This window comes from Drosophila mauritiana, chromosome 3R (assembly GCF_004382145.1).
Source record: "Drosophila mauritiana strain mau12 chromosome 3R, ASM438214v1, whole genome shotgun sequence".
Taxonomy (NCBI): domain Eukaryota; kingdom Metazoa; phylum Arthropoda; class Insecta; order Diptera; family Drosophilidae; genus Drosophila; species Drosophila mauritiana.
Window position 1 is genome coordinate 19564134 of NC_046670.1, and position 11022 is coordinate 19575155.

The 11022-nt window shown below is 47.1% G+C and overlaps 5 protein-coding genes across 6 annotated transcripts; 4 read left to right on the forward strand and 1 right to left on the reverse strand.

Annotated features, from left to right (window-relative positions):
• Positions 1 to 27: 27 nt before the first annotated feature.
• On the reverse strand, positions 28 to 4843 carry LOC117142448 (uncharacterized protein YdcI). The gene is made up of 11 exons (XM_033306417.1): positions 4589 to 4843; positions 4036 to 4530; positions 3548 to 3979; positions 3115 to 3488; positions 2774 to 3056; positions 2512 to 2711; positions 2259 to 2448; positions 1971 to 2201; positions 587 to 719; positions 344 to 473; positions 28 to 277 (listed from the first exon to the last, which is right to left on the reverse strand). Exons 1-11 carry the CDS (start codon positions 4744 to 4746, stop codon positions 54 to 56), a joined length of 2850 nt encoding a protein of 949 aa, XP_033162308.1. The 5' UTR covers positions 4747 to 4843; the 3' UTR covers positions 28 to 53.
• Positions 776 to 1965, forward strand: LOC117142451. Its single transcript, XM_033306421.1, has 2 exons — positions 776 to 1344; positions 1392 to 1965. The coding sequence occupies exons 1-2, from the start codon at positions 776 to 778 to the stop codon at positions 1909 to 1911; spliced, it is 1089 nt and encodes a 362-aa protein (XP_033162312.1). The 3' UTR covers positions 1912 to 1965.
• Positions 4844 to 4883: 40 nt separating the features above from the next.
• On the forward strand, positions 4884 to 7824 carry LOC117142449 (ribosome-releasing factor 2, mitochondrial). Of its 2 annotated transcripts, XM_033306418.1 has the most exons (9): positions 4885 to 5095; positions 5157 to 5319; positions 5377 to 5669; positions 5723 to 6092; positions 6150 to 6372; positions 6427 to 6938; positions 7000 to 7213; positions 7276 to 7425; positions 7478 to 7824. In XM_033306418.1, exons 1-9 carry the CDS (start codon positions 4957 to 4959, stop codon positions 7640 to 7642), a joined length of 2229 nt encoding a protein of 742 aa, XP_033162309.1. In that variant the 5' UTR covers positions 4885 to 4956; the 3' UTR covers positions 7643 to 7824. The 2 variants fall into 2 exon arrangements, with proteins under 2 accessions (XP_033162310.1, XP_033162309.1); XM_033306419.1 differs by lacking the exons at positions 7276 to 7425; positions 7478 to 7824 and having other exon boundaries at positions 4884 to 5095; positions 7005 to 7089.
• Positions 7825 to 7889: 65 nt separating this feature from the next.
• LOC117142450 lies at positions 7890 to 9500 on the forward strand. Its single transcript, XM_033306420.1, has 3 exons — positions 7890 to 9002; positions 9073 to 9228; positions 9283 to 9500. Exons 1-3 carry the CDS (start codon positions 7890 to 7892, stop codon positions 9391 to 9393), a joined length of 1380 nt encoding a protein of 459 aa, XP_033162311.1. The 3' UTR covers positions 9394 to 9500.
• A 179-nt stretch (positions 9501 to 9679) lies between these two features.
• Positions 9680 to 11018, forward strand: LOC117142453 (probable 39S ribosomal protein L45, mitochondrial). Its single transcript, XM_033306428.1, has 2 exons — positions 9680 to 9805; positions 9873 to 11018. The coding sequence occupies exons 1-2, from the start codon at positions 9761 to 9763 to the stop codon at positions 10911 to 10913; spliced, it is 1086 nt and encodes a 361-aa protein (XP_033162319.1). The 5' UTR covers positions 9680 to 9760; the 3' UTR covers positions 10914 to 11018.
• The last annotated feature ends 4 nt before the right edge of the window (positions 11019 to 11022 follow it).

Genomic DNA, 11022 nt, shown 5'->3' on the forward strand with positions numbered 1-11022 from the left:
TTACGATATGAATCATTAAATACTTCCGAAAGCATTAAATCCCTGCAGTTTGTCTAATCCTCCGCCTTGAACTTAAACGAGGTATCAGTCTCCAGCAGCATATTTTCCAAACGTAATTCCAACTGGCGTCGCTGCAGATTCACCCTTACCACCGATGCCACAATGCGATCGCCAACGCCCAACTGCGAGTTATTCATGTTGCTGTTGTGTATGAGGCCATCGCGCTCCACTCCGACGTCCACGAAGGCGCCAAACTGGGTTACGTTGGTCACGGCACCTGCGTGTCGGAATGGTTTCAATAAGTACATACATATATTAAATGGCTGTCATAGTCTCCACTTGCCAGTGACCACCTCGCCCGTGCAGAGATCATCCAGCCTAGTTAAACCTTGTTTGAAGAGTGGCCTCTTGTCAAGATCAGCTCGATAATCCTGAAGCAATTCGCGCTGCAGGGCAACCAGCAGGAACTCCAACTGAAAGGAAATTTATTTTAAATTATTTAAACATTGCAATAGGCTGCTTAAAGGATTTAAGGGGGTTTCTATACCAAAGTTTAGTATGTTGTAAAAGATTAAATGGCACTTACCCGCTCCATGGGCAGCTTGTGCTGCTTGGCAATGCGATCGAGATTCGGCTGAGACGAGGCAAACTGCTTGATGCTAGCTATAAAGCTAGCCTTGCCCACATCCGTCAGCTTTAAGTCACATTCTCCGACGATACTGAAAGCACAAAAAGTATTTGGTTCTAGAGTTCAGTTTTCAAATTTTCCATTATAATGATTGCCAAGCTAAAGCAGCAATATGCGGAACGCTGGCATTATCCTCCAAGTGTGCCACCAGCCAAGTTGCGATATGTTGCGTGTGGAAAGGTAGCATTCTACGGCCACAACGATAAGTCGAAGTACAAGCCCTGCTGGCAGCATCCGCTCAATGTACAGGACCAAGCCCGCTTTGGAGTTTGCTGGGAGTATCCGCCGGAGCGGTACAAGCGTCGTCCGCTTCCGCCACCGTGCCGGGGATCGACCATTCCCATCCATTTGCTGAAGCCAACCTTCCAGCACTGTGAGAATATCTACTCCCGCTACGATTTTAGGCTTGAGCAGTGTGTGCACGAGCAAACTCTAGTTGTTGACCAGAAAATGAAGGCCCTAAAGAATGAGCTGGAACAGGCCAAACCATTCCAGATTGGGAAGGTTAAGGAGATGCGTTACCACGGAGTGCGTTATCGCATTTTGGCCAGCTCGACCGGATGCACCAAGACTTTTCCCGAGTACATAAGCCGGATGACCGAAGAGCGAGCCCTTTGCGAGTTCCAGAGAGCCTACAATGTCGTCAATCAGTCCAAGTAAGTCTATTTAAAATACACAGCCACTGCTAATTATATCTTTTCAGCACCGATTTGAGCAATTTATACCTGGACATGAGTGAGTCAAAAAAGGAGCTTGATCAACGCGTAGCCAGGTTGGACCGGTCTTTAGATAGTACATTCTTGAAAGAGCTAGTTTCGGTGCTGCAAATAATCGAGGATTTAAACACGTATTTCTTTGGCGTGATCGTGAAGCTGAAGACGTGGGCGGAACTGATGGACCCTATGAAAGAGCACTCTATAGAGGACTATCTGGGGCTTTTGTGTCAGGAGACGGACTTCCGGACTTTCATGAGCGCCGGCATAGAGAACTGCACTTGCAAGCGGTGCGACAAGAAGGATCCCTTAAAGCCGTACCTTCCGTGCTGGTGTCAAATGGAATCTAGCGAAGATGTTACAAATCTTAGGAACTTTGATGACGATTGTCCAAAGAACATAGCTGGCATCACGCAACACGAAAGTGACATTGTGACACCCAGTGACACCTCCTTGTTAGTGAGGGCAGCGGATGAGAAGGCCAGGCTTGCGGGGAATCAGGCGGATTAAAGTCTCATGTTATCATTATCATTTATAGGTTAATAAAGTAAATTGAAAATTGGACTTACCTTTCCACAACGTTGTAGCTCTCAGGATGCACCCAAGTGCAATCTAAGGGATTCTTTAGTTTTCCTCCAACGCTTAGGGGTTCGATGCGCACAAAGCCGGCGCACTGGACAAACGACTTCTCACCTATGCTTCGCACGGAGAGCAGATCCTTCCGTGTCTTGAATGGTCCTTTCTGCGTACGATGTTCAATGATCTTCTCCGCTTTCTTTTCCGACAGGCCAGCAATGTGCCTGTTTGGTGGGGAAAATTAACAATATATAACTTATTGGACCCTTGATCACACTTACTTGAGTACACTTAGACTGGCTGTGTTGATGTCAACGCCAACATAACTGACACACTCGGACACAACGTCATTCAACGATGCGGTCAAAATCTTCTCAGAAACATCGTGCTGGTACATACCAACTCCCAGGTGACGGGGCTCTATCTTAACATATTCACTCAACGGATCGTTCAAACGACGCGCTATGGACACTATACAAAATATGTTTGGTATACTTATAAAAGTGTTGCTTTTAATTCGATCTTAGTCCAAACCTGCACTCCTTTCGTTTGTATCCATTTTGGGAAACTCCTTGGCGGCCACATCGCTGCAGGAGTAAATAGATGCTCCATTCTCGTTAACGATGCTGTAGCGAATGATCCTGCTGTCCAGAACGCCGGCGTGAAACATACCAGTTAGCCAGTGCTCAGTTTCGCGACAGGCAGTACCATTGCCGAGGGCAATAATTTTACAGCTTTCGAAAAGGCAAAAAGGATATATTAATAACTATGCAAATCGAATTCAAAATATATATACTTGTGATCTGAAAGAAGCTGAACCAATTTCTGTTCAGCAGCCCGCTTGTTTGACATGGCACCATGAGGGTAAATAACACCCGTGTCCAGCACATCAGCAGTCTCGGATATAAGCGCCAGCTTGCACCCATTTGTAAAACCGGGATCTATGCCCAAAATGCGTTCGCCTTTCAAGGGAGACATCAACAGTAGTTGCTTCAGGTTCTTTGCAAACACATCAATAGCTGCCTTTGTGGCTTTTTCTTTTAGATCGGCTCGAATCTGCCTGCACATCAAAGGCTGCACTACAATTAGTAATTAATTAACATACAATATGGAGTTTTAGTATATTCCATATCTTACACTTCTTTGCGTAGCACTCCTCTAAGGATTTTGTGAACACCTCCCTTCTTAAAGGATATTGCAAGCCTTGGTTCATGTACTGATCGGTTATATAGCGCATAAGATCTCTTTTAAGGTAATCGTTCGTTTCTAACTTGACAGAAAGCAATTTGTGCTTCTCCCCGCGATTGATGGCTAACATTTGATAAGGTTTTATAGTTCTAACATCACCCTGGAAGTTGAAATAATTCTCAAACTTTGAACTGTCCAATTTCTTGTCTGCACTTCGGTTGGATCCTTTACTGGAGCTTGCTTTACTAGAAGAAGAACTAGATGCAGACGATTTCGCCTCCTTGGTCTTGCTGCACTTGAGGAATACCCGGTGCACGTTTTGCCTAGAAAGATATAGCAAATAACTTCAATACAAACTTCCTAGTTAGGTACAAGAGCTTACAGTCTGCGTATTTCCTCCAAAACATTTGTGTTTTTGCTGATGTTGTGAATAATAATTTGACAGATTCCAGTCATCACAATTGCCTCCGTAGCCAAAGCCTCGTTTCGGCGGTCCACAATTTCAGAAAGGTTGACCTTAGGTGCTGAGCCGTACAGCAAACAATCGGCGTACACCTCCAAGCCTAAAGCTTTGGCGCGTTCAGCCAAAGTGCCCTTACTGGCCGGTTTATAGGGGGCATAAAGGAACTCCAGTTCCTCGTTGGTCTTGGCGCACATTAGCTCCTCTCTAATTTCCGCATTCATGATGTTTTCGCGCTGCAATTTACCGATAATATTCTCAGCCCTTTTCCGCAGATCGACGATCTCTGTATACGTATTCCGAATATCTCTAAGGCGATCTGGAGCGATGTGATCCACCAGATCTCGACGGTACCTGTCAGCAAACACATAAATATCAATGCGAAGATAAATATATCAATTATTGCGTACCTGCAAATAAAAGGTATGGTGTTTTCATCCATGAAGAGCTTTACAATATTTCGGGCTGCCTGCGGTTGTATGTTCTCAGTTTCGGCCAGGAGCTCGTGGATGTCCCACACCTTTCGTCGCTCCCAGAAGGAACTGCGTCCAGTGGAAGACTTGTTGTGGGGGGAGCTGGCTACATCATCGTTTGGTTGTGTCATTGCTGTTGCGGGCACAACCTCCTCCTTCTCAGGATTAGTCTCATTGGCAGCCGCTTTTAAGTCTTCTTTATCTTTTCTGGCGCGTTTTCTCTTGGGAGCCGGAGCTTCTGAATTGTGTTCAGTGCCTTCGGCTCCATTACGTTGGTTTGTAGTTGAAGGTGTGTCCTGGACTACCGATTCCGGATTGTTCTCATTGGGACAAGCATTCTCGTCCTCCTTTTCTTTGTCGCCCCGCTTTTTCTTGCGAGCTGGTCCCTCAGCAGCTGATTTTTTAGATGTTGGAAGCCGCTGGCGTTTGGTCCTGGAAGGATATCGGATAAATATATTACCCTTTACAGGATAATAAGGGTATGACTTACACGACTGTCTGCACGCTTGCAGCGCGATCTATCCTGTGACTCTTGGTCTCCTGCGGCCTATAATCGTCGTCTTCCGTAAGGTTCAGTTCCTCATCTGAGTCGGAGGTTTCAATTACTACCTTTTTTGTGGATGCAACGCGTCGAGGTCGTTTCGACATGTTGTAATCTATTCTTAAGATTATGTTTAATAAGCACAATATTGGAATTAATGAGCCTAACCATTTCTCGTGCCCTCTTTGGGCGCAAATTCGTAAATATTCGATTGCGAGTGACAGCTGTTAGCGGCACACATCGATAACGATATAAAATAAACAGCTGCTGAAGGTGGTTTCATTTGGCAGTTTGGTTCCATTTTTATTCATTTATTAATGAAAATGCTGAAATATGCATGGCAAAGCGGTCCTAAACAAAGAAGCAGATGGCTATGGCATCTTTCCAATCAAATCTGGAAGCGTAGCTATAGCAGCAAGATCAGGAACATAGGCATTCTGGCGCATATCGATGCAGGTGAATACTACTGCAAATTTGAATACTACTTAAGATTACTTGATCAATGAATCCCTTTTAGGCAAAACAACGACAACGGAACGCATGCTGTTCTATGCTGGGAAGACCAGAGCTCTGGGTGAAGTTCATCGAGGCAACACGGTCACCGATTACCTAACCCAGGAGCGCGAACGCGGCATAACGATCTGCAGCTCGGCGGTAACATTTCCGTGGAATGATCACCGGTAGGAGTTTCGCTTGTTACTTCGCTTACCCCTAACTCCTAACACCATTTAATCCAGCATCAACCTATTGGACACACCCGGACACATTGACTTTACCATGGAGGTTGAGCAATCTTTGTATGCCGTGGATGGTGTGGTCGTTGTTCTGGATGGCACAGCTGGCGTGGAGGCCCAAACGGTCACCGTGTGGTCGCAGGCGGACAAGCACAAGCTGCCACGTCTCATATTCGTCAACAAGATGGATCGTCCTGATGCCGACTTTGAAAAGTGCGTTAGCGATCTGAAGGATAAGCTAGAAACGCAGCCCGTTTGCCTACAGTACCCCGTGAAAAACGAAGATGGGGTATTAGGTATGCTCTGTCTGCACTCTTTTGAAAGCTAATCTAAGCTCCGCCAATTTAAGCCATCAATGACGTGATCACCCTGGAGCGGCTAAGCTGGCAGCAAAAGGACTTGGGACGCAGTTACAGAAATGTAAAACTGGAGCCCTCTGATGATTTGCGCGTGCTGCAGGAAAAACGGAATGAACTGATTGATCAACTGTCGGGACTAGATGACGAATTGGCCGATGTGGTTATCAGCACAGAAAGCTTTGACAATGTGGACAATGCATTGATCGAAAGAGCTCTTCGACGGGCAACCAGCCAGCAGAAAGTAGTGCCCGTATTGCTGGGCTCCGCCTACAAAAATGTGGGCATACAGCGTCTAATGGACGCTGTCAACGCTTACCTGCCTGCACCCGAGGAACGAAACCAAATCTACGACTGCTTTGGGTGAGTACTTATTTGAGGAAAAGTAAATGTTTTATATTAAGTTGAAGTGGTTCACAGAACAGAGGTGGCTGGCAAGGTGTTCAAAATTGTACACGATAAGCAACGTGGTCCATTAACCCTAGTTAGGATTCTAAGAGGTGAAATAAAACGAGGCATGCGTCTGATATCCGCTCGCGGACAGGCAGAAGTTGTGTCTAAGCTGTACGAGCCATTGGCCGACGAATATCGAGAGGTCGGCGCTGTGCAATCGGGCGATGTGGTAATATGTGCAGGACTGAAGGTAAGCTGCACCCAATATAGATAATAATACAAGATTAAAAACCATATTTTTTAGTCTACGGTAACAGGAGATCTGCTGACCTCCAGTCAGTCTGCGCTGAAGAATGCACAAAAGCGCTATAAGCAAAGCCTAGGCGATACTGCGTCCAAAGCCGAGGAAGATGACGAATTGGATGAGTCAGCCGAGCTGTTTGCTATCGACCCGCAAATACCAGATGCCGTGTACTTCTGTTCGATCGAGCCTCCCAGTGTATCCTCGCAAACGGCCATGGAGCAGGCACTTAAGCAGCTGCAGCGGGAGGATCCTAGTCTGCGTGTGAGCTACGATTCAGTTACTGGACAGACAGTACTTGGGGGCATGGGCGAGTTGCACATGGACATCATCAAATCGCGTATCCTGAGCGAGTACAAAATCGACGTTGACCTCGGTCCTCTACAAATTGCGTACAAGGAAACAATTGAAGCACCTGCGTTAACCACGCTAAGTGTGGAAAAGGAAATAGCCGGCAGCAAGCAGAGTGTCAGTATAACACTGGAGGTGGTCAAGAATCAAGCCGAGTTGTTCAGGTGATTTGGAATACTATGAAATTCCTACGAAATCAAACGTAAATGTGTTTTTCCACAAAAGTTTAGATAAGTCACCAGAAAACCTGCCAAATCTCAACACTTTGCGTCCGAGAATTCTTCAAGTTCTACGTAAGGGCTCCATCAGCGCCCTGGAGCGAGGACCTCGCGTTGGTGGGCAGGTTGTGGAGACTCAGATTCGTCTGCATAATGCAACTATTGGACGCGGCACTGCTGATTCTTTTGTCATGGCCACTGCAGCTCAGTGTGTGCAAAAGGTAGCTAAGATCGTATTATTTCTTGCAACTCGTGTACATTGTACATATATATAAACTCATAGCTACTGAGCACGAGTGGCACCCGGCTGTTGGAACCCATTATGGCCCTTCAAATTGTCGCGCCTAGCGAACGTATTTCCGGAATTATAGCTGATCTTTCACGACGACGAGCACTGATTAACGATGTCCTACCCAAAGGGGAAAGAAATAAGGTAACTGGTTAAGTTTATATCATTGAAAGGCGTGTAAATGTATTTCTTTTAGATGATTCTGGTGAATGCTCCTTTGGCAGAGCTCTCCGGCTACTCGAGTGCCCTACGCACGATAAGTTCCGGCACAGCCAGCATGACGATGCAACCGTGTGGCTTCTCTTCCATGAATTCCGTGGACGAATCGCTGGCGGAGCGCAGAGCACAGGGCCTTGAATAATTTTTGTCGACTAAGAGAACTGTTAACTAATTGTAGTCTAGTAAGCAGTTAACAACTGGCCCGACTGACAGACAAATATGTAAATTTTTACGTGTCTAGCAATAGATATTTTTTGTGATCCAATACATGTCGGACCCATATATATTCCGTTGATCACTTTCCAAGACCGACCCTCAAGCAATTTTAAATAGTCTTGTAAATTCGTTTGATAGATTAGTTGGTTTTGTGTTAAGCACTAGGCGAATTCATGGCGTTCTCCACACAAAAAGAGTTCTTTCACGTGCCTTTCAACGATGAGACATACGAATTTGAGTGTGTCGATGCGTGTGTTAAACTGAAGAAGTATCCATCCACAGTCGACGACAGATCATGGTCAGCAAACGAGGAAAGGAAGTCGCAGTTCGTGGCCGACCTGGTGGCCTGCAACTCACCGATAAAGAAGGACCGTGGTGTGGAGCCTACCGCTAGATCTGCTCCATTGGGTCCGGAGGATGAGTACGGCAGTAATTTGGTGGTGGGCGACAGTTTAATAAATGCCGCGGACGACACAATTGGTCGCATGCAGGATCTGATGATCAAGAATAATATTCTGCAGAAGAAACTGGGCGATTCTGATGATAAATTGAGGACAGCCAACCAGGAGACCGCCGAGATCAAGCGGATTATGGACCAGCGCTATGACCCCGAGAAGAGCAAGGCTCTGAAAAAGAAAATCAAGCAACTGGCCGATGACAACAAGATAACGCCGCAGGACGAGAAGGAACTGAACGGTCTGCAGGCGGCCATTGACGACATGAATAAGGCACACGACATCCTGGAGGCTGAAAATGCCAATCTAAAGCGGCTGCTCGAAAAACAATCGAAGCGCTGCAAGATGGATAGCATTAAAATCGATCCGGAAAAGAGCAACGACATACCCTACCTGCAGAAGAAGATCGACGACTTGGGTAAGGAGGTGGCGCTACTGCGTGAGTTCGAGGACGAAGTCATGAAGCGCTGTGCCAAAAAGTGCGGTTCTGAAGGTGGTGGTGGTGGTGGAGGTGGCAATGCTGGTCGTGCCGCTAGGGGTCCTCCTGGAAAGGGCAGTTTCTCGCCGGACAAGGATGCCGAGAACATCAAAAAGATTCTAGCCGATCGTGATGCACTACGCAAGAAGTGCAAGGAACTGGAGGAGCTCGGCTGCAAAGTCAACCAACTAGAGGAGAAGGCCAATGAGGCGGAGTGTCTGACATGCAACCTGGAGGAAAATCTACGGAAACAGTGCCGATGCATGGAGCAAATGCAGTGTGAGATGCACGATATGCAGAACTACTACGAGAACGAGGTAGACAAGGCTAGGGGCAATGAGGAAATCCTTAAGGTACTTTATTCAGCACCTGTCTGCTGAGTAAGTGTTAGTAATGTGGTCTCCTTACCTTCTCCCGTCCCAGTGCCGTTGTAAACAGATGAAGCAGGAACTGGTGGCAGCCAAGTGTGCCGTTCAGCGGGCCCAGTGTCAACAAATGGAGATCGAAGTGCTGCGAAACGAGCTGCGAAAGCGGGACACTGCCCTCAACGCATACGACTGCCAGTTCCAGCAGATAATGGTAATTATAGGCGCGGATCTGCTGGAAGAGTCTATTTAAACTTTTGACTTCCAGATGAAGGCCAAGATGTTCAAGGCCGCGGGCTACCGCTTCCTTGACGACCTGCCTCCCGACTGCAGCGAAAGTTGCGTGGATGGCCCTGGTGAAGAGGAAGAGGGAAATTGAAGCCCCCAAAAGGCATATCTTATCTATTGTTCAGATTGTTTCAAAATTCAAGCAGCCATTGATCAAAATCTATAGTTTTATCAAATTAAACCATTACTTCAAGCGTATTTTCAGATTCTTTTACTATTTTCTATTAAACTATTAATAGTGTTCTCAACCCCTTTGTTTCAATATGCAAAAGTAACGAACTGTTTTTAAATTCAAAACCTATAGCTAATCGATTTTGGGTTGTTTACCTACCCAAACTTATCGAATGTGTTATCGATGTAATCACGTTTGCCAGCTGGACGCGTTAGTGTGTTTCCGTTCATTCTTCCAAAGTTTGTTATTGCGGAGTTTCCTATTTATATAATAGAAATAAAATACAATGGAGAAGCTAGCGTCGGCCAAATCGTGTCTTAAACTGTTGCAGGTACATGGATAGATAGGTGGCCCATCGAACATAGTTCAATTAACATTGACTTCATTGTATATCCCAGGTTATGCCCGGCGTGCAGCAGGCGGCACTTCTTCCTGGTGGTGGACTGGGCGTACTCGCTTCTCCACTCCAGAATCTGATCCAGATGCAGCAGGTACGCCACCGACAGACCAAGCACTGGAGGCCCGAGTTCAAGCGCCTGCGTAAGTTTAAGTTCGTGAAGATGGATCTGCCCAATCTGCGCGAGAAACAGGAGGACATCACCAAGGAGGAGATGCGCAGCCGGATGAAGGAGCGAGGTGTCTTGCCGCCACGTCCCTGGATGGAGCGCCCTTTCCACATAAGCTGCACGGGCGGCATCTTTGAGGCTTATGTCCCTCCCGAAGGCGACGGCAAGAAGTCCATTATTTCAACATCGGGTGCCAAGCAAAAGTTCGAGTTTCTGGAGAAGAAGTCCAAGAGCCTGATGGCCGTGCGCAAGATTCGTTCCTACGACGAAAACTTTAGATCCGATGATTTCGGCGCCGAGGCCCAGGATATATACATACAGGCGCACACACACATGGCCGCCAAGGACAAGTACAAGATTCGCGAGTTCGTCAGCGAACGCTGTTATCCGGAGATGATGCACAACGTCAAGGACAAGACCATTCGCTGGAAGTTCCTGCAGTCGCTAGAACCACCGCGGGTTGTCCATGCCCGCGTGACGGAGGTGATCACCAAGGAGAACCAGTTCGCTCAAGTCACCGTGCGCTTCCACAGCCAACAGATGTTAGCCATCTACGACCGCTTCGGTCGCCTGATGCACGGCAGCGAGATCATCACCAAGGACGTGCTGGAATATGTGGTGTTTGAGAAGCACATTTCGAACGAGTATGGCAAATGGCGGCTGCACGACAAGATCATCCCCGACTGGTTGCCGGCCAAGCAGCCCGCCCCCATCACCTATCGTCTCATCGAGGATGCAGAGGAGCCACCCAAGGAACTGAGTGCCGGGGATGCCGAGGTCAAACAGGTGGACTCAGTCAGCGAACAACCCAAGGAGCAACTGCAACTGGCCACCCCGGTGGAGAGCCATACCAAGCCGTCCCTGTCCATTTGATTGTACTTTTTGTGGGCCGCCTGGCGGCTCAGAAGAATGCGTGTTAACATTGCCTAATGCTTTTTGAGTCGCCACTTGGTTAAATTATAATTTTTAAAACTGTTATTGT